Below are 27880 nucleotides of genomic sequence, written 5' to 3' on the forward strand. Positions count from 1 at the left end.
GTTTGAAGCAGTATCTCATGAAGGTTCAGCACTTTCTTTGCATGGAAATTGTTAACAGAATACTTTGTTTGTTTTTTTTCGTTACAGTAATTTTTTGTGAAAAAATATTTCGGTGTGTTAACTTTCAATCATCGGTAATGAACGGGAGTTGTTTACCGGCAAAAATTTTCCTTTTTTACCGGTAAAAAACTGATGCTCATATAATTTGCAATCAAAATTTCTCTCGTTAACATTTGGTCAACACTGTATATAAATTCAGGCATTCAGCTTTGTGACGCTGTTGCTAGAGGCACTGCAAGCCGAGCACAAAGAGATCGTCGCTTAACGCTCGCGTCCTTTGAAAAATCGGTTATTAGCAAACGGAGCACAAATTTTTGTGCCATGCTGCCCCAGATCGCACGGATAGAAAAAATACTGCTATTCGCAGAAAATATGTTGAGTAACTTGTATCTGATATTCGTAATGGAGAAGGTTTTAAATTTGCCACTTGTACGTAGGCACTAAAGGTTTAGCTTAACTGGCTCTAACGTGGGTATAATTTATTAGTAGTGCGCTAATGCTTTCGTCAGTGCTGCGCCATATCTCAACCAAATAGGTAGCCGCCGGTATGAGCTGCTTGATGGCGCTTTATAGAGTCATATATTGTTTAATACTACTATATATGTGAACAAAGTGTAGGTTTTGTTTCATTCAGGTTCTTATTCACTTTCTCTGTTTTAGGATCAAGCTCTTATTTTTCATCGGATCCGATTATTGGTTGGTGTGGCCAGGATGCCAATCCAAACTTTCGAGCTAATGCGACCGGTCACGCGCTTTAATATCGTAGTTTGGGTCGTCACACTGATCAAATGTTAGCCTTGCTGAGATAAAAAGTGAAATAGATCAAGAAAAAACGAGTTCATTGTGAATGATCTTGAATTTTTTGTTGCAATTCAATCCTAAAACATTTATGAGAAGAGATGCAGTGTGGATAGCAAATTCAGTGTCATACAACTGAGTTTGTTATTCAGATTTACTAGCATTCTTTCAGTTGCCTTGTATAGACCTTGGGGATCCGGAAAGATTAGGGAGGCTTTAAAAAAAAGATTTTTTCGACGCAAACAAACATGGCTGACGTAAGGTCGAGGATGAATGCGCTGCCTGACTAAATTCCACTGGAATACGCGATATTTTTTTGGCTTTTTTGTTGCAGCGCTTCTGTCTTCCTCGCTCGCATCTGGCATCTGCATTCACAGTTTGCATATAAATATTTGGGAGATACACCCTCTAAAAATCCTGAAAAAAAAATCAAACAAGAAATCAAATGAAAATTGCATTTGAATCCCAATCAGAGCCAGTTTTTTGTTTAACTACGAAGACAAAAAGTTCAAAAAGTATCTCACAAACTTTTCATCTAAATAGACAGATTGGTATCAATATCACACATGAATACTTGAACCCCGACTTTATTCTGTTAGGGGACGCAATCTATTGCACAGCGTCTCCCAACAATTACTTAGCTCATAGATGCCACAATTAAATATTTCTCAATTGATTATTTTTGAGCTACAAAGTATTTTCTAAGAGTTATACTTATAGCTGTACGCCATTAGCTTAGATTGGATGAATAAATAACATGAATTATATCATTATTTCAGAAGCCTCCTGTCCAAGGTTGCTCATCTAGAAGAGCTGAATGAAGGAAGATAACATCTGATGATGTAACGAACATGAGATTCTATTTTACAGTTCCACTGAGAAACATGCAAAAGAACATTCATCTGTGAAATTTTTCCAATATCGTGACTTGTTCGGAAATACTTTCAAATCACCCTGAATTCATTTTGTCTACCGCCTAGGTGTCAAAATTATTAGTATTACGTTGGTGAATAAATCGCTTGAGGCACTTAGATAGTCAATCATATGAGAGCGGGACTCTCGAAGGGCGAAAATAAAGATCGTGATAAAGGCAAAGCGACTTGAAATAATCTAGCGTCAGGCAGGCTTCCAGCCTCCGAGGAAGTGGGCGTCTCGACACGGGCGTTCGCTCGGTCCTGATTAGCTTCGATGCGCTAGAGCTGCGGGAACCCAGGCTGCGAGGGATGTGTAATTCCTGGTATTAGGATATTTTCTGATTGCCCAGATGGAAAATGCATGCGACTCCGTAACTGATTTATGACTTTAACGTTAAAAAAGGTTGGTTTTTGCTGAAAACCATTTTGTGTTAATCAGTCTCCTGTTGGGAGTTTTAAGAGATAATAGTCCACTCCGCCGATGACGGACATTATTACTAGGCCTAATTGCATTTTTTCCATGATCTTAATGATCTCGGATGAGAATTTCATTAAAAGATGAGATTCAATGTTGCATCATCAAAAAAATGGTCAACATTAAACTTTTCGGTGCGTTTCTTTGTATATTTGCAGCTTTAAGTTGACAACTTTTTGAGGGACATGCTCTCTTTTTTACTTTCTTGCCAACCAAAATCTTAGCTCCTATCCAATTCAATAAAAATCAATTTTTTAGGTCACAATTTCGTCAGTTTTATTCATCAATTCAATAATTGTTTGTTCGTAAGCATGTAACTTGCAGCTGAAGTATCTCTGCTTCGACCTCTCAAGCCCAGAGCAGTCATTAATTAAAAGCTCGGGATGATATGTTTTGCCCATTTTCCGTATCTAATTTGGCCCAGTCTCGTAAGCGTCACTGTGATGGTCTTTTCTTCCATCAAGTCCGGAATTTAACGCGAAGCAAGACGATTTCAGTGGCGTCGCAAAACAAATGAGAGGATCGCCTAAATTGAGATCTGTTGCCCTCCATTGCGAACTCGATTATCTGCCACAGAGTTTCGAGTTTCTCTTAGCTTACGTTGCCCTACCACATGCAAGATAACGAGTTTCTTCGAACAAATCAAAGTGTGTTATTGTGAAAGTAATGATACACACAATGATACACATACCAGATTATTTATCGAAATAGACTGTAACATATTAGGCTTCCATCTTACCAATTCACAATGGTTCAAAATGCCATTTGCCATATTTTATTAATAAAAAATGCTGACAATACCACAGCGTCCTTATCGTCATCAAGAAAAAATTTAACAAGAATTTGTTATTATTTGAGCCATCGTTCGAGTACCATTCTGGCATTCTTGAATTTACATCACACATTAAACTTCATCTAAGGCCTCAATTAACATAATAAACATCGATTTGTTAGGCTACAGAATTAAAACAGTGGTAAGATAACGTTTTATCAGGGCGCTCAAGTTTCGCCAAGCAAAAGATTTTTTACAGAATATGCTTGGTAGTTTTTCTCGTTACATGCAAATCAATTGTAAGTTCAAGACCTTCTCACAGCAAATTTCTACCCTCGTTATAACGAAATCCTCAGAAACCAAATTAAGGTTGGAAATTAAAAGAACATTAAGGCTTGAAATTAAATGAACATTAAGCCTCGAAATTAGGAGAAAATTAAGGCTTGAAATTAGAAAAACATTAAGGCTTGAAATTAGAAGAACATTAAGGCTTGAAATTAGAAGAAAAGTAGGACAATAGTAGGTAGGAAAGTGAATACAATAATAAGCGGGACGGTAAATAAAATAGTAAGGAGGAGGGTAAATACAATAGTAAGTAGGAGGGTAAATTAATTAAGTCTTGAAATTAGAAGATCATTAAGGCTTGAAATTAGAAGATCATTAAGGCTTGAAATTAGAAGAACATTAAGGCTTGAAATTAGAAGAACATTAAGGCTTGGAATTAAAATCGCAGTCCAAGCCCTAGACGACGCAGGATCCCAGAGGGTGTTCTGGCACTGAAGAGACCTGCAGCCATTAAATCTATCGCGGTCACATTATTGGCATGTTCCCTCATTGAGTTGGACCAATATCCAATATTCATCTATCTGAGTCAGTACGTAATATGCTGCTATAATCGAATTTCGCCTAGTGAACGTGAAAGTTTCATTTATGTGTTGGCAATATCAATCTAATAATATAGAGTAGATTTAAATTTTTCTGCGCTATAATAACCATTGACGGGGTTGACTTGGACCATTTTGAGCGCTCACCTTTTTGTGATACAAATTATCGCATAGTAAATAAATGAAATATATCTCCTTATTGCATTTGTAGGTTACCTCATGATACTTTATGAGCCATCAACACAATTTATTTGAGGCAATAACATTTCGAGTATAGGGTTTCCTTTTCTTGATGTTAAAACGGACCAAGTCACCCCATTTTACCGAATTTCAGGAAATTTATGATACCAAATCAAGCTCAAATGATTTTTAACCTGCTTGAGCGTACTGCTGAATTCACCATTGCTTTAAAGTGAAAAATTTGACATGGAAAACTCACATGTACAAATTATTGGGGTACCATTAACGAATTTTCGAAACGAAATGGGAGTTTATGTTATTAAGAATTGCCCTAAAATATCGATTGTACAACCTTATCACAATGTATGAAATTTTTCCGAATCGCTGTGATGCAGTAAACCGAAAATGCAAAAAAGTACATACTCTGAAATTTCATCATTATATAGATGCGAGGTTTCAGCCTTCATTCATTGTATGAAAGTGAATGACCCATTGAATTGAAAGAAACTTCCTTGCCCTAGTTTTGTCTATGTAACAACCAATAAAGCTGGTAATAATTAAAAGTATGCAGTAAATAAATAAGAGTAGATATAGGACGATAATAATTAACTGACGTTAACTTTTCAGCTAAAAGTTATGGCTCACAAGCTATATTAATTCAAGCCCAAATATACATATTCTGTGTATTGCGTTCATACTCAAAATGATTGCAGTTAGAATATGATATTCAATTTAGTTTCAAAGTGATGCAGCGAGAATTTAGTTGAAAACGCAGTCGTTGAATAGTAACATGTAATGAAGCAGCGAGAATTTAAAAAAAACGCAGTCGTTGAACATTAACATGCAATGATGCAGCGAGAACATTGTGAAAAAATATAACTCAGTACTCACTGTTGTGAGTGACAGAGAGCGCATTTTCTCGTCGACGAAAACTTGAGGTCACGGACAGACGGACGGACAGACAAACAGACAGACGGACGGACGGACATGGCTAGCACAGTAGTGCATTTTTTTCCATAAATGAGAAAATGCGCTAAAAAACAGTCGATTGCTGCAGCGAGAATTTTGTGAAAAACGTACGGTATTCTTTGAACAGTGCCGAGATCAGTTCTCGGTAACATCAAGGACATTCTGCTGACTACGCGGGATATCTTGAATACCTAACGACGCCGATATATGAGGAGAAGGCCTTCACTTCGGGAGATCTTCTGAGTGATTTGGGTTTAGAACGATGCCAATATGGTTGAACATCTGCTTGTAACTTAGATCATTTCACTGAAATAAAGAATTTGAAACCAATGACCCATGTTTCCAGATTAATTCTTTTCCAACCTCGATTTTCCAGAATATTTGACCAATAACGAATGAAATTTTAGTCTCGTGTTGAGTCATCAAATGGATTTATGTTTATAGTGTATATTGCTTGAAGAGATATCGTTCATACATTTTCTTGAATATTACTTTTTCTGACTAGCGAACATAAGAAAACTTTATTAATTTAATATTTATTTGATCCGGTTAAAAAGTTGTCGGTTGAAGAATGTATTATTATATGTATAAATATGCCATCACAATCGCGGTTGAAATAAATATTAATACAGATGTTGTATTATAAGTTTCAATTAGGTCCTAAAAAATTTCTTACTGGATCATTTCGTATTTCTGAAATAAATTGCAACCAAAATATATAAAAATGCTCCCAGTTTTTCCCGCTTTCACAATTCACTTGAGCACAGCATAATAAATGACTCAATTAAAATAGGTAGGATAAAGGAGGCTTGTGGACTTGATGGGAGACTCCAATAAAAAGCATTGGATAATAATATATCCAATGCATCCAATAAAAGCACTGGATGGTTCTCATGCATCCTGCCAGGATTTAAAAATTAAGAACATTATACGGGCAGACCAATCATTGCAAATGCGAAATTTTGTCCTAGAATTTAAACAATCTGTTACAGAGTACGGGATCTTGCTATATATCAGAACCTGGCGAGTTCTTCGGGTATTATACTCCTAAAGAAAACCTAATGGAATTAATGATTCGTTCAATATGTGATTGAATTTTTTACCTCCCCAATAAAAAATTTCCCTATATTTTTTATTTCCTCAGAATTCGTGCAGAATTTTCTGTGAAGAACTCAGTGGCACGTCAAGGAATAGTTCATCTCTGAGTTCCCTCTACGAATTTGTAGGTATCTTTCGGTTTGGCAACTGCTTGATTACATTCATTTTTTGAGAACGGAATTCTACCCACAATTATTTCTCATACATTAGATTGTATTACTTTGAACTCTACAGTCTACACATGTTCATGTACAGCATAGTAGACATTGAATAAAATGTGTGCAGGGATTTTGTCTTACCTCGATTTATTTCACTTCTAAATTAAAAAAACTTGTTCAATTGTGTGCCTAACTGCGCTCGCTGTTCTACGAAGGATTACAAGCAATGTGAGACAAACTTAAACAAGTTTCTGAACAAGTTGTTGAAGAGATTTAGAATTTAGTAAGCCTGCCCGACCCAAATGACATAGCGCTATAGGTAAAAAAAAAACAATGAAACGTTGAAACAGTTAGCGAATCTGCTAAGTTCTCCTGATCGGATGAGTTTTAAGTTAGAAATGTGCTGAAGTTTATCTAACCATGGCCCGGTGCCTCGTGAGCTTATTCTAACTTTAAAACAAATATACAAGGGTTCTTTGGGTTCGAGAGCGCATCTTGATGGAAACATCAAAGGAGCCTGATGACCGCTTCTATAAATTTTTCTTTAACTGAGTATATTACCTGTCCGGGACGCAGGCGCAAACTTATGTGCGGGTCGCCGATACCATTTATTACTCCTAATCAGTCGACCTAACCTTAGTGTGGTTGTGGTCAAAGAATGATATGTTGTCCCATATGGAAAGAGCAGAAAGTTGTTTTTGGTGACGTCAGTTCAGTTTTATAAATACGAGTATTCTAGTTTAGATTCGTATCGATTCTGAGTTATACGGATTATGCACTATTGTGAAATATGAAATTTGATTCCGTTCGTAAAACATTAATACATTTTATCTAGCTATATACTGTATTTGATGCATCGTTCATGATAGGTAGTAAGTCGTTAAATTAAGACGCTTTTCTTGCTCCCCAGGTTGGAGGGTGTTTGTTTCTTCTAATCACCTGCGTTACTAATGAGAATTTGTGAAGATACTTGTACTGTTGAAAAAGTTTGGCACCGGACACGCCAACAGTTGTTCGGAATTTGAACTTGGGCCCTGACTTGACCTCCCGGTAAATTTGTGTTACTGCCATAAGTTAATTTGTAATTCATATATATTTTTTGTTTGCGTTACTGGCCACGTGTCTTCGATCAATTTAGGTTATTATCTCTACTTGTTTATTTACTGAATGATCACTTCTGGTTTTCCATTCATCTTCGTTTCATTTTCCCAAAAAGTGTTACGCCTCCTAGACCGATGACGCTGAGCCTGTCTTGTCCGCTCAACGTCTAAAATTATTAATTGTTGCACGCTTTCCTGCAACAACACGTTCAGATGAAAAGATTCTAAATCGTAGTCAACGAGCATAAAATTACAATAAAACACATAAAGTTATGAGCAAAAATTATAAAAGAATTACGAGCACAAAATTATATCCATACAAACCATCCAATTTAACGAATGAGTGAAAGATTGAAGACGACAAATAACGTTGAAGAACAAACAAGATATGAAAGAATTTATTGCGCTGGAATATATTATACGTTATTATATTCACTGCTTCGTTTCCAAAACACTTGATTCAACATCGGTGTCCCAATGATTTCATCATAGATAAATGGAGTATGATAAAAAATATCATATTGCGGGAGACTATGACTCTTATTCCCATAGCTACATTGTAGCTGCGTTATTCGTCCGTCTTTTGTTTGTCCAGGTTCACGCTGGTGACGAGTAGGATGCGTCGCAATCGCCCAGGGTCTTTTTAATGATCAGCGTTGAGGGTGACTGCAATCTCGTGTCGCGTGAACTTTGGAAACTTAATTAGTAATTTTATCGATCCTATGGTACAGTAGTTAGATTGCCGCAGCAGTGACCTTCCTTATCTCTTTGAGTGGCGGGTGGACGTGAGCATCAGACTCCCTCTTATGGTTACGAGAACTTCGAATGAGACACCTTGAATTTCCCAATGCACTGGACTATTTGAAGAGCACAAGCTTTATAAGAGTGGAAAACCGATAATTCGTGTAGTCGAGTAGTTCTCGTTGGTCGATAAATACGCCTGGAGACCAGTTCTTCTACTGTCTCGCTACTAGTAGTTGTTCGTACGTTTTCGCATTGTGGATTCAATGGTGTTTGACAAGAGGATTAGGGGTAGTGTTTAAAGCAGATTTTAACAAGGTCTCATTTTTGAGGGCTTTACTCGTACCTTGACATGATGCGCATTGGTTTTTGGAGTCTATGAGTAAACCTTTGTACCCATAGATTCAAGGAAGTTTTTATTATCACTATCGCGTCAAAAATTGACGGATAGCCTAAATATGTTGGAAGCTCTCCCACAACAACATAACATCATCATTTCACAAAACCCGGAGGAACGTTAGATTAGTTAAAATTTATTAATTAACAATAAAATAATGTAAGTTTTGCAATAATACAAAAATTCTGGTAACACATCATCCAATTTACCAAAATTGATAGCAAGCACCGACGACAAAATCGACAATTATTTGGCTAAACAAGGTTTATTGCTAAAAAACTATTGAAGTACTGCAGAAAGCGTCTGTATTTTCATTAAAAACTTCGTTAATTTTTTTTATCATGCGAGTCTGCCAAATCGGATGTAATGAATCACAGTTCTTAAAACCATATTCCACAAGTGCATAAATTTGCGCTTGAGGCTCAATATTTCCCCACTGCATCCCCGTGTGAACTAGTGAGTATGTGTACGAATTGAGACACGAATTCATATGTGGACACGAACCGATGAATTGCGCGTATCTGGGATAACATATGAGGAAGGAAGAGGTATAAAATGTAACAGTGTAGTGAAAGGTACAAAAATATTATATTTTCTGAAAAACGTCAGAAATAATTGTGGAATTTACTCTTTTATCTTGCCTATAAAACCGAAAATGGAAAAAAATTTGAGTCATGAGGTTGATTCATTGCTTTACTTCAAATGCGAAAAGTTCTATTTGTATTCGCATGCACTAATGATGCAACTACTTATCTATTATGTTGATTGTATGTTTCTGCAGCGACAACAATATTACTATTGTATATTCTGGTCAAACTTGGGCGCACTCAGTGAACGTCGTATTCAATCTTCAGATCCATGTGTTACGCCGTGTTTGATCTGCAAGCAATAGCTGCATGTCGCATCGTTTGCGTAGGCCGGTGAATCTATCTAGCTAGAAACGGCAAGTTCGACTGTTATATAATTATTAATATCTACACTATCTACCAATATCTCATGCAGCTTGGGATATGTAATCAATAGGATTAAAACTTAAAGGTAAAATTTTTATATATGAATCAATATTGGATTAAATTTTTCGTTTGCTTAAAATTAGGAATTATTGTAGATTTTTTTTAGTTTCTCGTGCTTTATTGAACCGATGATAAAGCATACTGAAAGAATAAATAGTAAAATCATTCTTATCCAAACCGATAATCGTTTTGCAAAAATTATAATGTTCATGAAATTGTGCAACTTGGAGTTGATAGTGATGTTACACGGAGGCAAACACGAGCATGTGAAGCCATGGCGGCGGCACGCTGCCCGTGGACAAGTCGTGCTTAAATCGGATCGCTTTGCTTCGGGTGTTGAAAATTATTAAAATCTCAGAGAAAATTTGTAAATAGTAAATATTTGCTTGAGTCTCAACTTTTGATGTCCCAGCGCCACTAAGAAAATCATACTGAATTAATAATCGATAACGCTATTGACGTGGAATTATCAGTGAAAAATATCGGGATCTCAACTACTGCAGTAAATAATATTTAGAAGAGTTGGAAACTGCTGCCGCAAATAAAAAAAACTTGGCAGAACTCAAGAACGATATGATGTTTCTATAACGTGAATGGCTATTTATAAATGGATACAAAACACGTATTATTGGAAGTTTTTGCGGTTAATTTAAGTATTTAAACTAACACGATAATTGACAGAGATCATTCGGCTGAGTATTTGTGATAAAATTGCTTTTATTATCCCATAAATTTTTTGTCTTTTTCGCGAAGTTGTGCGCTCATTTGCAGTCTGTTACTCTAATTACGATCATAAAACAGGCTTTTTTATACCGCATCTATTGGTATATTTCAGAATTTATTTCGTGTCATTGCTTTCGTGTTCAACAAGGAAGCCTATGTCTCGTTATTCATAATTTATTTTGAACGTCCAGCCGCTCTCGTTCATCAGAAAAATTCGAAAACTTATGTTGATGTTCACAGGAGCTAGTGGCCTCCTACAGGCGCTGGAGGTGCCACAATACGCCTTCGTGTCGGGCACCGCGACGCTGCGCTGCGACTACGACATGAGTGACACCAAACTCTACTCCCTGAAGTGGTACCACAACGATACAGAGTTCTACAGATACGTGCCGACAGAGAGAAATGGACCGGTCAATATTGGCCCAACGGACATCTTCCTTTTGCATGTGAGTTGAAACTTATGGGCGGAAACTTATGAAACTTATTTGGGCGGAATAGACATGGTGTAATGCATACACTGTTCATGATAAATCACTTCCGGAAAAGGTGTTACTGGTCAATATTGGCCCAACGGACATCATTCTTTTGCATGTGAGCTGAAGTTGAAACTTATTATTGGGCGGAATAGACATGGTGTAATGTGTACATGAAAAATCATTTCGGGAAAACGTATTAAATCTGTATCATGATCTAACGATTATTTCCTCCATTATGCCGATTTGCTTATTAATATCTAAATGGATGCGATGCTAGGTGCTCATCACGTCTCTATCGCATATTAAGTAAAATTTTGAGACGAAATCCAATTCTTCATTCAGAATTTAAACATTATTTTAATATTAAATATTGAATTTAAATATCTCCGTCAAATTAAATAGTTCGATTTAAATATTTCCATAAAATTAAATAGTGCGATTTAAATATTTCCATCAAATCAAATAGTTCAATTTAAATATTTCCATCTAATTAAATAGTTCGATTTAAACACATCCATTCTTTTGCATGCGTTTGCCCCAGGAGGTGTCCCGCGACGCCCGCCACGTGACGCTATCCTTGGGACGCCTGACGGCGGCAGCGACAGGGACGTACAAGTGCGAGGTGCTGGCCGAGCATCCCTCCTTCAGGACCAAGTCTGCTCAGGCCTTCATGACGGTCCTCAGTGAGTGCATTGCATTTTTCCAATAACCGAAAAACTATATTTTACAGCCAAATTTATTCTTCTTTATTCTTCTTTTAATTCTTTTTATTCTTCTCTTAATTCTTTAAATTAATCATAATTAAGCGTCACGCAAAATAGTTGGAAGCATTGTAAAAAACGAGAATTGAGGCGCCCTACTTAGTTGTTACGTTTTTAAATAAAACGTTTATAGAATCAGGAGCATCAATTACGATGATGTTAAAATGTATATTTTCTAGTTACTGGTTTAGGAGATATACCAAAAAGCTGCATCAACTTATTCGCTTCTTCCATCGTAAAGGGCGCTTGAGAGGCCATAAGTTTTTATAATTTTTTTATGTTATTTCCATGTAAACATTTGATGCGATGAAGGAATCTTAAAAAATCGAATGCATCTCTTTAGAAATAAACCTTCGAATAAAACCCAAGTTATTTAAAACCGGCGCGCATCTTCTGAGAAGCTGGCCAACTTAGAGAAAGATGGCTGAAATCATCACCAATAAAATTTCAGGCTGGGGATGATATATTGGGTAATATCTTTGAACGTTTAATGGGAATTATTTTACAGTCATTTTCGATAAAAATTCGTAAAATAGTTCAGCCTGGCCTAGCAGCTGCTGATAGCTGAATAAGGTAAAATGTTACCATGACCGCAATTCGGTGGCCAACAATCAAGTGAATTCCTAATAGAAATTACGTGAAACATTATGTTGTTGATGTTGAGGGATAATTGTTTACGGTATATTAGGGAGATAAACTCGGGCTTGTCGAAACAGCCTGTGTCAGGATATTAGGAAGGAGTCATGGGCCCATATTTCTCAACTCGGTTCCGGTGTTTTGGTATTTCTTGCGGCAGAAAAAACACAAATCTGGGCGCAGGAAAACTTCATCTAAAATATGCCGAGAGCCTCCAACGACCGCCTCCTTCACGTTGATTTGTTAGTTCCTTAATGCCATTTCGCCGAAAGTTGAGGAGTGTTTTAACGAAAAAACCTTATGAGATTTTAAAAACTTTAAAATGTAACGATTCATATAATAAGATTTCCTAGCATTCAAACAGCAACCCGATTGCTTCAATTCTGAATTCTCTCGCAGGAGAGACGATTATTAAGTGAGTAACATATATGCTAAGTCAATCAGAAGAGCTTCAATCGTGCCAGCGAATGCTTCACTGACAATAGAGAATGAGGGAGACTCAATATGTATGCACAATGCCATGTCTAACACGACTGACAGAAATCCCAGCGGGCAATGTCAGGTTGAATCAACGTTCAAACAAGGATGCTTCGCGACGTTGAAATAACGTTGAATTTTGACGTCAAAAGCGCATTTATGAAAGGGTCATGATCATGAATGTCATAGTACTCGCGCTAATTCAACTCTGAAACAACGCCGAAGTGTACGACGTTAAAAAAAAATAGAAAATAACTTTGATTCACTTTTCATTCTGGAATAATAATCAACGTTATTTTAACGTCGTGAGGTACGTTGTTTCAATTTTGATTCAACCTGACATTACCTGCTGGGATGGTTCCTGTTTCCAATGTTGAGTTAGTCTTCTCAATGCGGATATACGGATAAATTCTATTACGGATAAATTCTATATACGGATAAATAAATATACGGATAAATTCTATTTACGCCTAAATTCCATTTGTCCGTTTAATTTTATTCCAATTAATTTTATTCCTGATTTCTCCAAAGTTAGAGAACAAACCTTTTGTATTTAACATAATTTTAAATCAACCGTAGTTAGCTTATATGAAAAAAAACTCGTCCAAAAATTACACCCAAATATTAAAATTCTTTGGATTCAGTTTAACTTGATAAAGTAAAATGGGAAGGCTTGATCTAGTGATATGATGTTGAAAAATTACTTTGGAAAGAATACTCATTTTCCTTTATAGTGAAAAAGAGGTCTCAACTTAAGGGCATTACTAATTCTGAAGCAAATGAACTGAAGCAGATTAACTAAGACAGAATCAGGACTGCTAAATCGTGTCTGCGTTTCATAATAATGAGCTTAACCTGAAAACTAGGCACCATTTTGCATGATAGATGAAACGATTAATTAATTATTTTCATCAAGATTTTTGAGCTGACTTTCTCTAATGACTTTTCAGTCCTCGTAAATGCAGTAATTTCAGCTCGAGTTGAAGCAAAAGCTGCATTACATTCCCTCGAATCTTGCGCTCGCAATCCCTAAACCTGCTCGTCGGGACAGGCACTAAAGACCTTGGCGTCTTAGATAAGTTTTGCAGACAAGGCGAGGTCTGATCAAGATGTAGCCTTACTAAAGAAAATCACGATACAAAATTGAGAATTATCTCCTTAATTTCTTACCTGCGTTCTAATTTTTTTCGAAATGACACTGCTTGAGCTGGTTCGGTGAAATAAAAAATTTCCTTGCTACTTTAGTGGATGAATTTGTCGGGATCTTAGCTCATATCAGAGTTAATTAATAATTTTCTTTTCTGAATAGTGAAATAATTATAGATTTTGTCAGCAATTTATCAAGGTATGTCAAAAAAAGATGAACCATTGGACTTGTTTTATCTTTACAACGGATTCGAACTTTACCGGGGCAAGAACACTAGTCACTCACTCGGTACATAGAGCAATATAAATTGTTTACCGCATATACGAACTCCCATCCTTCTCTGAAACGCATTTGAACCTGTTATGTAATTAAAGCAGAATCTCATAATTTCATTTTGAATACAATATAATTTCTGCTAAATTTGTTAAATTGTTAATCATAGTTGAGAAATGCCCCAACTTAAATAATAAATCTAAAAATTGAGGATTTGGATGTTGTCCCTACTAATGAAGTATTGTTGAAGCTTATTATAATTCCAAATTCCAAGCTTAAAATATGTAAACGGACCAACATACATACACACAGACTTTTCAAGTTTATCCTGGATGCTAACCTGTCTTAATTTAATATAATTTTTAAAATTTTTTTTATATTTTTTTGATTTTATTTTGTATATTTTTTAGATTATTTTTACATTCTTTTCAGATGAATTATCTACTTAATTATTTATTATTAAGTTAAGCATACTTAATCCTTAATTATTAATTAATTAGTACTTAATTAATTAATTTAATTAATACTTAATTATTTATTATTAAGTTAAGTAAGTTGAACTTACTTATTTCCATTAAGCAAGTTCAGCGTATGCCATGTTTTCATTCAGCAGGTGCGCGCTTGGGTCCCCCAGAAATAAGAGGCGTGCGCGACATGTACCAGCCTGGGGACACTATAGCGGTGACGTGTCATCACGGCAGAGACTCGCCGTCACAGCCGCGGCCGCGGCTCAGTTGGTTCATTGACGGCAAAGAGGTGACCGTCCCAGCTCAAACTCGGACTAATTATAAATTAGTTAATTTATTCTTATTATTTAATAGTCTAGAAATAATTTTACTTGTGTATGAAAATTATTCAAAGAAACCTTATTCTAGTTGTGATATAATTTAATTTCCATAATGCTGTATTACAATATTTTACACTCATTAATTTTCTTGCGACACTATACGTATTTAACCATATGTTAGAAGAACGTATTTAATAAAACGTATTTAAGCATGTGGTAGAATAACGCATCATTTCGATGTACTTTCTGCTATATGCGAGCAGGTGCGTATTATTATGCCGGTGCTCGTATAATGCTATTAAGAACTCTATTTGTCATCAACGCGAACTCCTCAGTTGGCGGCTAACTGTGGAAAAATGCCTCAGTTTATATTAATTAATAAATCCGTGTGTCTATGGCGCGAGGGTTCAACTCATTCATGGTAATTTACTAAGAGTCACGAAAATACGTGACGTTGTTAACAATATCCTATTTAATAACATGATTGATAAATGTTACTAGAAGCTACTAGAAGCTATTTGTCCTTTTAAAATGTAAACATAGGAAAAGGTTACACAACAGCAGAAATTGCAACAGGCAATTTACTTCTTGGATTGTCAGAAACTCTTTTTAGACGAACGCACAGAAATTATTCAAATCGTAAGTTGAAGTTGAAAAACTACTCGTCAACATAGGAGCAATGAAACTCTGCAAGTTACAAAAATGACCGTTAAAAATATGTAGTAAAGCTTGAATGCACTTTGTAATTCAATTTTTCAGAATTCCAATTCATATTTTGAAGATTTTTGTCCACTTGTGTTTTTTTCTCCTGCCATGAACTATTTTTGAATCAATTCTCTTTCCTCTGCGCGACTCGCCGCACAAATGCATTAAAATCCAGCTTCCTGGCTGATTCGATTAAAGAAGCTCGTACATTGCTCCAAGGCTGGATATTTGCATAATGTCAAGTAGCAATTTTTGCTTTAGATTACATAAAACCCGGCGCACGACTTGGCGTGCTACGAGGGCTCGTAGCTCACTGCCAGGCAGTCTCGCATTACGGCGCTCGTTAAAAGGATGGAGGCCTGTGCTCATCAGCGGCCCGCATATGGTGATGCAAAAAAAAACATTTTTCTACGCATACATGAGCGACGTTGCCGAATTTTAAAATTCATCCCTACACATTTTGTGACACGTCAGCCACAGCGTATTTTATTTTGAATGAAGAATTTTTTACAACGATTCAATGGTGAGGACGTGGGTGCAAACATCATGTGGTTGAATATTCAAAAGGATTGAAATGGGATTGAATAACTCCTGAAAATAAATATTTTTATAGACGGCATTAGCTATACAGCGAAGCAAAATGTCATGGAACATGAATCGTTTCGAATTCAGAAACCTTCTTGACGCTTCGAAGGCGCAAAATAAATCAGCTTTGGAGGCCTATGCAATGTCATAAATTTTACAGGCAACATTTTTATCAAGCTTTGTATTAAAAATCAAGTAGGACGTAAATCTAAGCTTCGAGCAGGTGAGCCTGTATTGGCATTTTTTCTGAAGTGAATCGGGAAATATTTCAGGAAAAATTATTTGCTGTGACTTGCAGTAAAATATTAATGTGAAAGAAGTATTTAAATTCAAGAACTTTAAAGACAGTGCAGGCTCAAACAAAACGCTCGTAACAGGCCAATGGAAAAATATAATATTGCATTTACACTTAGAATTCAATTGAGATAATTTTCTGATGTGAAATATCTCAGCTCTTTTTAATATTTTTCATATGAGTTTTAAAAAGAAAGCTAGGAATATTTGACCGAAAAATTAATATTGATTCTCTTAAATTGTCACATACTAAATATATTGATAATTTTTCCCATGCTAGTTCGTGTCTAGCTTGAATGAACATGAATTTAAACTTGAACAATTATTTTCTTGTCTATATCATAATAAATTGCAGCGCGTATAGCCAGCAAAATCACACGTTCTCGACGCGATAAGAACAGAGTAAGATAGAAGAAGTAACCGGGTCTCATCACTTATAAGGAATCTGTTGATACAGAACCTCGATTGACGAGAATGTTTGCTGATGAATAAATAAACTATTTCACCAGGCAACAGGATTGATTAAATTTTCCAGAATTTTCCGAGTTCCGTATCACATACTAACAGTGAAAAGATGAAACATATTCGTCTCACAGGCGTCACTAGCAGTTGGTGGAAAATACCAGCGAGACAGCTCCATAACAATAATAATCGCAAAATACAATCATTTGACAACGAAAAAATTTTTTCTGTTAAAAGTTTTTCTAAGAGTCAACATCGATCAGTGAGAAACATATGTTCGTGTATAAGCATTGAATATTTACGCTGGCACTTTAGAATTTATAAAGGCTTTATATTACTCTAAATTAAAAACTCTATATCATATTTAATCGAGGCACTAAACCACATGATCTGTGGTTTATTGATGTGCTAACTTGTGAATTAAAAGTTACAGCTTATTTAGAACGTTTTCAATTTTCTCATTACTCAGAAGAAGCCTGTATGAAACTATTTCAGCAGTCTTAAGTTTTTAATCTATTTTTAGGAAAAAATGCATTTATGGAAAATATGCACTATTGTGCTCGCCATGTCCGTCCGTCCGTCTGTCTGTCTGTCTGTCCGTCTGTCCGTCCGTCTGTCCGTGACCTCAAATTTTCGTCGACGAGAAAATGCGCTCTCTGTAACTCACTGCAGTGAGTACTGAGTTATATTTTTTATGTTATGTTACAGAACAAACCTTCATCAGTTCATATCAATTATTTACTGCGCTCGTATAGACCGCCGCGTTTCAGGCTGGAAAAGCCTTTTAGCTTCAACCGGTGGTAACATTAGGATTAATATTCTATTATAAAATAATAGAGATATACTCGTAATAATGAAACATCTGCTAAATAATCATGTTTAACTGCCGAACATTGAATGTTAACCTCAAAATTATGTTCAGCCATTTATTACATTTTCAATCGCTTTGGAGCAACTCTCAAATTTCCTAATTTGCGAATCCTTCGAAGGATATTCATTAGCAGGAGATTCAATTAACTCATAGTCGGATATCCTATTTCAGAAAAAAACTGTTCTCTTTTTTGCTCCACCATAATGTTCTCGACACTATACTTCCACTAAATGCTCTGCCATCCACAGCCTGCCATTGGTATTGTGACAACGTCACTGATACGTGCGCCTGACCCTGACAGATGTTTGACAGTTGGACGCTGTCATCTGTCGCAGTTGGCGCGGAAGTATTTCAATGATTGCGACGTCGTGCGGTAAAATGATTTTGAGAAAGGGACTGGAACTGAATGCATGCGTTGATGCTGTCAAATTGGTGCGTGTTGAACCTACGCGGAAACGAACGTAGAAATTTCGAGTTGTGTTCATCTTAAAAAATCCCTGGGAGCCCGAAATTTCCATAGAATCAAATGAATAAAATAACTGCGCGACAAGGTGTTATACATTTTATTCTCGTCGGAATATCACGAACATTCTGCTGTTCGTAGACGTTTTTGCTTACCTAATCAGAGCATCTAATGTGAACGTGCATAGCATAAGGACAAACGTGCAATACTTAGCTGACCGAAGGGTGATCGGAGTAATTCGATACCGTCAAATTCGAATTCAAAATGAGTTACCAAATAACTGTTATTACCACTTTGAATTTATTGATATATCTCGTCTAGCTCCAACATACCGGGTGATTGGCGGAAACTTCCAGTTTTGTATTATGTGCCAAGCAGCCAGATGTTGTAGAAAAAAGGCGGGGAGTATTTCATATAAAAGGCAAGATCATGAAGTTTTGCGTCCCGCCTTGTCAGTTACCACTATGCTTTGTACAAGTGAGCAGCGTGCGTTTGCGGTCGAATACTCGGTTGAGTATTCGTCCTTCAAGTCAGGTTCCTGATCGGTTAGTTAGAGAGGCGTTTCTGCGCTCTCCACACCTTATGAGGCAACATTTTGCAGAACGCCTCATCTCCTTGAGAGGTGACCTTCCTTGGAAGGCCCGATCCCCCGATTTGGCTCCGTGTGATTTTTTAAGGGGTTATCTTAAATTGTCTACACTGACTGTTCAAGGACACTACTTCATTTGTAGAACAACATACGCCATTATACCCCCAAGTCATGGCCAACATACCCGTCAATATCCATCAGTGAGTTGAACGGAACTGCGAAAATCGATCAAATGAATGCATTGACAATGGAGGCCGACCTTTTTCCGTTGTCATCTTTAAAACTAAATGATGCACAAACTCATTTAAAGTCCTTTTCAATAAAATTTATAGTCAATGATATCTTTACTATTAATGTTTTACTGAACTATAAAATTAAGAGGTTTCCATGAACCACCCTGTATATAGAAGAGAGCAAATTTGAACCATTTTATTATAACCATCACGAGTTAAATAACCATTGGTTCATTTATCACGTTCTTGAGTCTCGATACAATGAACGAAACGGTAGAGACAGGTTTCAGTTCAATAATTAAATATTCGTCACTAATCGTCGTAACGAATCGTCCCTATGTAAATCCATAGGTCGGCTCCTCGCTGCTGGAGGTGCTTGGTGACGACAAGCACGACGGCGGCTCAGAAGCTCTGAGCTTCAAGGTCTCAGCACAGCAGGTTAGAGACGATTGTGGTGTTCATGATAATTGTTTCTAGTCTTCCACTCATATTTTTTTCCATGGTTATCAATTGCTGATAATGAATGCAGGGAAATTTTTTTTTTTCGGAGAAAAGAAAAATGGGTTAATTATTCCATTAATCAAATTGATGGAATAATGCATATGTAGTGTAATCGCTAAATCCAGTCATCTAGCCTATAGTTGGTTGCTTGACCATCCTATGCGATGGTCTTCATGTTTCCTGCCTATTTAGTTAACACAAGGGCATGACCAATGAAACTTTGGTAACTGAACAGAGAAAATGTAATTCCAATAAACACAAACAGCTTTCCGACTATACACAGACTTCAAGCCACAGCCTCAATATGGGCATAATGCTGCAGTTTGAAATTATTTTGCAGCTAGGTCTGCAAAGGTTGAAGATACCATTTAAGTATAGTAATAAATCCTTGTACAATTTAAATCTGACAAATAATAATATTACCATACATGTTCAGCGTCTCTACATCGTACCGTGCTGGTCAGCGTCGTGACCACAAGTGACACTTGGTGACGGAGCGATACCGAAAACTAAAAAAAATGCTACAAGAGATGCGTCAAAGCTGCGGCTACAGTACCATCAATACGGTTCCCTCCCTCATCCTACCTATTCCATAGAAAATTAAATAAAAGTTGCCGTGGTGTTCGGAAAATTATTTATATATAATTTATTTACGCATAAAAGAAGATGTTTTAAAATTATTCTTCAAAGTCGTGTACTAAATTACGTTTTATCTCATTGCGTGTAGGTGGTAGAGGCCGGCGGCAGCGTGCAGGTGGAGTGTCGCGCCAGCCTCGGTCCCTTGCAAGACAGGGCCGTCAAAACCCTCAGGGTCAAGATGAGAGACAACTTCTTCATCATCTCTGGGGCTCAGGGTGAGTTGGCCGTCAAAACCCTCAGGGTCAGGATGAGAGACAATTTCTTCTCCATCTCTGGGGCTCAGGGTGAGTTGGCCATCAAAACCCTTAGGGTCAGGATGAGAGACAATTTTTTCACCATCTCTGGGGCTCAGGGTGAGTTGGCCGTCGAAACCCTCAGGGTCAGGATGAAAGATTACTTCTTCGCCATCTCTGGGACTCAGGGTGAGTTATTGATCTTTCGTGAAGGCTCTAAATTTTCATTTAGCGTCATCGTGACACAATGCCAGATGGATATGTATTGTCTCTGGGAGCTGGGTCCCCCTTTTGAATCAATCCTCATCATTCCATATTTCTTTATACGTTATATGCCTTAGAAAAACACTTCACCTTCCACGTCGATTTTATGGAATCTCTGGAGTCCCGCTTGTTTTATTTCCCCTCAGAAGCAAACTTTATTGTTGGTCTCGCAGAAATACTCGTAATTACGAAGCAAGAAACTATTGGTCTCTTATTTCCTTAATAGCACAAACCGTAAAATTAACTTTTGCGCGCGCACTTTTTATCGCTGTGAAATCACATTGCCTAATTCCACAGCGGCCGTATTCTGTTGCATCCGAATTAAGTCATTCGATCAATGCTATGTTTTAGAATATTCAGTGAATATCAGTTATATTGACTCTTCTCAATCTATATACTATCCTGCTTGTTGAATGTGCGCTTTTTTATTGTAGAAACAACATAAAAACTTTTTATTGGAGAAAAGTTATGGGCAAATTATAACTTCATAGAAAAAAACTTGCGGTTTTAATTATCTGACTGATTTGTTTTCTGCAGAAGAGGGCTGGAATGTAAATTCATAAAAAATAATTTAAATTCAACAAAATGTCACTTAAATTGAACGTTTCATTTAGCATTTTGGAACCTATCAGTTACCAGTTTATATAAGGTTCAATTCAATATCTACAAGGAGCAAAACTTCACGGAATTAATACCTTACTTTAATCTCTGCAGTACTGGTGATCTTAGTGCTTAGTGATAAGTGATCTTTGCACGTTATTTTTTACAGGTACTTTAATCTCTGCAGTATTGGTGATCTTAGTGCTTAGTGATTAGTGATCTCTGCTCGTTATTTTCTACAGGTACTTTAATCTCTGCAGTACTGGTGATCTTAGTGCTTAGTGAATCTCTGTACATTATTTTCTACATGTACTTTGATCTCTGTAGTACTGGTGGCTTAGTGATTAGTGATCTCTGCTCGTTATTTTCTACAGGTACTTTAATCTCTGCAGTACTGGTGATCTTAGTGCTTAGTGATTAGTGATCTCTGTACATTATTTTCTACATGTACTTTGATCTCTGTAGTACTGGTGGTCTTAGTGATTAGTGATCTCTGCACGTTATTTTTTACAGGTACAAGTCGCGTCGAAGTTAGCTTCATGGCAGCGACGATGCTCGCTGCAGCGCGTCTACTCTTAGGGGTCAGCTGAAGCCGAGAGGACATCAGCTGAGAAGAAAGATTCATTGAATGCTTGTCCAAGCATGCAGCGTGGTTAATTTAAGTATTATTCAGAAGTTTGCCGAAGCAGGTTAGGTCCATATCAAATAATCAATAATAATTATCAATATAATAACTCATCACAGGATTAAGATTATATGCATCAGAAGCTGGTAACAACATAGCGCTCCTAGAGAATTATTAAACTATTCATCACCTTAGAGAGCATAGTTCATGACGCAAATCAGCACGCAGGAGGTAAAACATTGGAGTCGAACAAAACATATGAGCTTTCTTGCAGTAGTCGGACTAACATCTAGTTTTAGAGCATAGTTAATATATACAAAATGATGTTAGGCAACTGTGCGGAATCAAAAACTCAATAGAAAAGTTAATTATACAAGGTAATTGAAGCTGATCAGAAATTTGTAAAACTCACAGCCCCACCAGCCCTTAATTTTCCTTGTATTTGATACATCGCAATTGACGTGATAACTTTGGCCATCATTTACTTAGAGACCTCCGTTTGAATTTCTCTGCCTCGACGTGGCCTGTTCCCTTCGTGATAGTAGCTGTAGACAATGAGTTTTCTAAGCTATTATATATGCTTAACTATCGTTTGTGTCGTGTAGCAAAAATTTGTGCATGTCTATATTTTATTAACATGGCTTGAGTGCATTTTCCACGTCGTAAGACATATATTGGAATGATTGCGTTGAATGTTTGTAGAAGTATTTCAAGGAAAATATTCTGTTTGGTGATACAATCGATGTGAAAAATTTTTTCGAATTCCTGCTAACCAATTTATATTTACTTACACGTGGTGGGAAAATATATATTTCTTTACTTGTAACTTGCACTAAAGGAACATCATGCTGAGGTACGATAACGTCTTTCTTACTTAGATTTCCTTAAATTATTTCGTAATAGACGATTAGGTAATCAATTAAGGATGTGGGATTAATATTTTAATGAAAATCTAGATTTTATATCAAGTACTTTGCTATGTGCCCGGAAGCGAGCAATCACTTTGAGCCGTAAACAGAATTTTAGATTTCTTGGTCTATCATAGGCTCTATAAGTTAAAATAAGAAGAATTGTTGAATTAAATCATCGATAGAAATTAAAAAGCCTCTATTTTTCTTCCAAATTATCATTCATTTTCAGTAAAGCCACTTACACGAATGAGTTCAGATTAAATATTTGTCAGTTTTCTTCATAACGAAATTGTGGTTTTCTGCTGGTTAGTTTTTTCTCAATAATTTTCCAGAAATTTGAGGCTGATTTGCCTTGCGACAAAAGAATATGAACAACTTCAGACGGAGCAACCTTAAAGCTGTGCACAAAAAATAAGTTGCGTTCAATATTAGTCGCTTTTATTGAGGCGCTATCAAAAACGAGCGTGGTGACGCCAACAAATTGTCTAATTGAATGTATCTTCTATAAGCTGCTTACTCTCTAAGCATATAATTCAAATTAATGACTGTTTAACTCCCACATCAAGTAATGATACCTCTCCCTACTCTATAATTTATCCTCATGTCTTATTTTCACGTATAGTAAGATAGCGATAGCGATTTGTTAGAGTTTTAGTCCCCAAACAATCAATTTAGGTAGAATTATTTTTTGAATATTTTACCTGCCTCACGGGTAAATACTCTATTGTTGTGAGTAGTTATATAGGAGTAGAAACATAAGACCAATTCCTAAATAATCTTCCCACTTAATTAATTCATTCTCCTCAGTCCCGTCCTGAACAAGCTGTGTATCAGTAACTGCCATATACTTCCAGGGTGACTGCTAAAATTAAGTTAAACAAATTTTTGTGTATGGAGCGATAAACTTTTCACATTTTGAATGTGAAATAAGACGTTCAAATAATTTGAAACCTCCTTGCATGTAAAGTTCCAGTTTCCTTTGATACTTTATATCGAGTGTAAAAAGCATCAGCAATGTTTATGAAACAAAGTCCACATTTTCTGTTTTCTTTATGAGTGTAATGTAGAAATTTCATACCAAATCGCAACAAAATCTATCATAAGCATCAATAGTTATTCCTACGGTTCTCTAGTGATTATAAGTGAACGGCCTATAACGCTGTACAGTAATTAACCCTCCACCGCCGTACTATCACTCGCCGCGAACATAACTTTCAACATAAATTATGCGTAAACTATTGAGTGTAGCAATCTAAGGACGTTTTGTACGCAGCAGAGAACATTTTAAAGTTGTCGTACGTGGTGGCAACCGTTAGCGCAAGTCATTTTGCGCTCAATAGAACGTATTCTTTTTGGGAAGTAGGCTAGTGACAATACTGCTCCGGTTGCTCGTGTCAGGCGGTAGAGGGTTAAGATCCTTCTTTTGAAGACTGCTAGTTGATTCTGTGACCCAAATTTAGGAACTTTAATTTGATGATACTTCCCTCTGGCTGGCTGGTGTTATAGAAAATGTAATCGATAAAAATTAATACTTTTTACTAATGCGGAGCAGTATTTCCAGCCTCCTTGTTAAATTAAGACTAGACTGTAGATTAAAATGATTAAAATATAAGAAAGTTCAGGTAGAGCCACTGGCAGCAAGAAAGAAAGTCCGAAAATTTTAATCTAATTGTGTCTGCGATATATTAGATTAATGACAAAATAGAATGAGTAACGAGTTTGATATCGTATGACGATTTCCTATGGGAGTGAATACATAAGCTAATTGAGACTTTTTAAAACAATTTAATTTGGAAGTTTCAGATTTTGCGCCGAATGTAATGAAAGAAGATAATGTTCTTGCCATAGAATGAATGAAAGAATTTGGTAGTTTCAACAATATATGTATTAAAGAATTACAGAATTGACATTGTTTCCCACTAACCTAATATTTAAGCAACATGATGAAAGAACAGGAAAAGAAAAAAAACTGGTCATTCGCTGTTATCATCATATTAGCTTCACTACATCGACAACATTTCCGAAGGCAGTAAAAAGTTGGAGGTGCTTCCGCAGGAAAAAGTTTTTTTTTTGTTTATTAGCAAATTAAATGCCAAGAAAATTTAACTTATTTTCATTGAAATCACTTCCGCGGCCAGTTTTATTATCGGTACACAATTCAATCAAACGTATAATCAAACGGACATCAAATTAACTCTGTATAGAATAAAACTTCAACGATAAAAGGCGCGGTCACATAATAACCTTTAGCTCACTATTATTAAAGAAAAATGACCTATATACGAATTATTCATAAGTAGTTTCCTTTTCCCCCCAAAAAATTCAAAAATTCTCACGTCAGAAAAATTTGAGATGGAAGTCATAAAATAACTTTGCATAAAAAGTAGAAAAATAGATTCAAAAATATTTTCTAATTGCGTTATTGATCAACATTTTAAATATTGGTTCCTTATTGAAATGAAAATTTGTTATTCTTGCCTAGACGAAGTCCACGCAAACTTACGAGAACAGTTGTGCGCAGTGCGCATTTTGGCTTGCATATGGAGTATGTCACGTAACTTCTACACCATCTTGGCCGGTAAGAAGGGAAGGAGCTATCGTTCTTTGGGAATCTGCTCGTTCTGCCCATCCACTTCATTTCACTGTATCAGGTACCGTGTACCAGAGAGTCTAATATTTTAGTCTTTAATATTTAGCTTCACTCTTTCCGTGCTTTTATATAAGAAGTTTTGAATCCTTACATTGAACTAAATTGAACTAAATACCGAGCATATTTTTTTCGTATACCTTAGGTATTGTTATGCGAGTGTTTCATAGCTGCTTCGCATTTGAACATACAGGTTTCCATTCCACTGTATCTTCCGTTTAAATATCCTTCTATTACTAAACTTTGAACTGAATTAAAAGGTAGAAAATTTTCTTTACATTTTCAGTTAAATTTTTGAGATATGACCTTAATACTTAAAACCTATTTTCAGTAACGTATCATAATTATTCATTTGAAGTATATCTTCTTGTTGAGAAAGTTCATCTTCCAAAGCATGTATATATGAAGTTTATCTTCTGGTCGGTTCTTGATTTAGAAATATACTTCTGAATTTAGGCATAGTGGGGAATAATATAATCATATGTTTTAAGACGATAAAAAATGCAACCTATTTTAAAACTATTCTAATATCTCTTGATATTGTCAGAAATTTTAATCATTAGCAGTTTAGTTCACAACTCTAAACTTGTTTAATCATTCTAAATAATAGTGAAAAATTTTTTTCATGCCATTTATTTCAAATAACTTGTAGATACGATTTCTACAAAATAATTAAATCCTTGCAACTAATCCACTGTAATTGAAGCAGGTGGACTATTAAAGAAAGCCAAAATAATTCTGAATTCTTATCGGATGTGATTTAAGTGCCTTTCCATTACGCCAGCTTATCGTGAACCAATTAAATCTTTAATCTCGAATTCAAATGGCCTCTTGACTGCTTTGACACATCTGCGATGCCATGAATATTTCAATCGACTTTTAAGAATAAAATATATAGAATTAGACGATGATGATCGAGACTGATTTATTGAAGGAATTTCGGTCTCCAGACCCAATAATTTCAGCTGAACAGACCGTTGAGTGAGCTTGGGAACTGTTGGACAATTGACGTCTTGTTAATGGAGAAAAATATATAGGAAATTTTATTTGAAAATAGGCAGGAGACAAGTGGATTCTGATTAGTAAAAGCAAATGGCTTCTGTTGTTGATCATTTCGTAAAGAAAATTAACTTTCAGAGACAACAGCTCATTGAACCATGCAACCGGCTAGAGGATTTCGTGTGAATATTTTTTTGGAATTACAATTAATGTGTCAAAATTTAATAAATAATAATAAAATTATAATAATAATAACTTAATAACCATAATAACTTTTAAAATGCTTAAGTTTTAACTGAGGTTAACATCATGAAATAATGTTATTTAACCACAAACCAGTCTGTCATAGAAGACAACGTATAAATCAAGGAATATCTTCTACCATGTGAGAAATTTCGATTTATCGCATTTTTATTCTTTATATTTCATTCGGCTGCTTATTCATTATTGTGAATTTATGTACATGTAGTACCCTAACTTAAAATTATATGTGTAACACGATATGAAAAATGTATTGACTTCATAATTGTTAAAAACGCCGCAAAATTTTCAGAGATACGTTTCAATATACATTATCCAGAATTTTTTCAACATCAAATAAAGGTTCTCCAGTAGGTAGAATCATCCTTCGACTAACATCGACGAAGAAACCAAACTTGCGGTAGCCACGATAAAATCAAATTTCATTTCAAGAAACTGACCAATTCCAAGTCTCTCGCGGGCTGTTCAAACTCCAATATAAGTAACGACGATGTTCAGAATAGCGGCAAAAGCACAAAAACATAATTTGCACAATTCCCTCAACGGGCGGTTATTTTGAACTCTGCAATTTGATGCATGACATTGCCCAGACTGATCCAGGGCCCTTGTTTGAGTGGCAGTCATCATTTACTTTTACAATAACGACAAACCTTGATTCATTTCCTATCCCAAATACGTTTTTGATGAATATGAATCTGCCTTATCGTTGGCACTCGTATAACAAGAGTTTTTTAGGAAACCTGGTTGCATTTGGACCTCATTACTCTGAACTATGGTTTAGATCGCAAATGGATAGAACTCTGAACTCTAAAATTAGCAAAGCTGAATTCGAAAATCGAGAACATTTACTCCTTCAATAAGAAAGAAGAGAAATACTCAATATTCATTCGTATGACTCATAGGAACCATCAAATTAATGATTTGTAAAGACCCCGAAAGACGCGCGCAAAATGTCGAAAACTTGGACGCTCACTGCTCATATTTTCCGTTTTAAAATTAAAATAACTTGCTTGATTTTTTTTATCTGAACTCCAACTTTTTCTCACAGTACTTGTGAGGGTTTCATCACAGTTATAAAACTGATATCAATTGGCCGTTGTTAACGAAAAACTTATGGCGGGACACAAAAATTCGAAACAAAGAAAATCAGTTTATTGAA

The 27880-nt window shown here is 36.0% G+C and overlaps 1 protein-coding gene across 1 annotated transcript in view; it reads left to right on the top strand.

The window, feature by feature from the left end:
- Nucleotides 1-22691, top strand: part of LOC125178013 — a 41072-nt gene extending 18381 nt beyond the window's left edge. The window contains exons 2-7 of the mRNA XM_047880856.1: nucleotides 10523-10728; nucleotides 11300-11441; nucleotides 14666-14808; nucleotides 19393-19479; nucleotides 20270-20396; nucleotides 21792-22691. Coding sequence (XP_047736812.1) covers nucleotides 10523-10728; nucleotides 11300-11441; nucleotides 14666-14808; nucleotides 19393-19479; nucleotides 20270-20396; nucleotides 21792-21868 — 782 coding nt within the window. The 3' untranslated portion in view covers nucleotides 21869-22691. The remainder of the gene's footprint in view (nucleotides 1-10522; nucleotides 10729-11299; nucleotides 11442-14665; nucleotides 14809-19392; nucleotides 19480-20269; nucleotides 20397-21791) is intronic.
- The last annotated feature ends 5189 nt before the right edge of the window (nucleotides 22692-27880 follow it).

Source organism: Hyalella azteca, unplaced genomic scaffold, assembly GCF_000764305.2.
Source record: "Hyalella azteca isolate HAZT.00-mixed unplaced genomic scaffold, Hazt_2.0.2 contig6470, whole genome shotgun sequence".
In the NCBI taxonomy this organism is placed as follows: Eukaryota; Metazoa; Arthropoda; class Malacostraca; order Amphipoda; family Hyalellidae; genus Hyalella; species Hyalella azteca.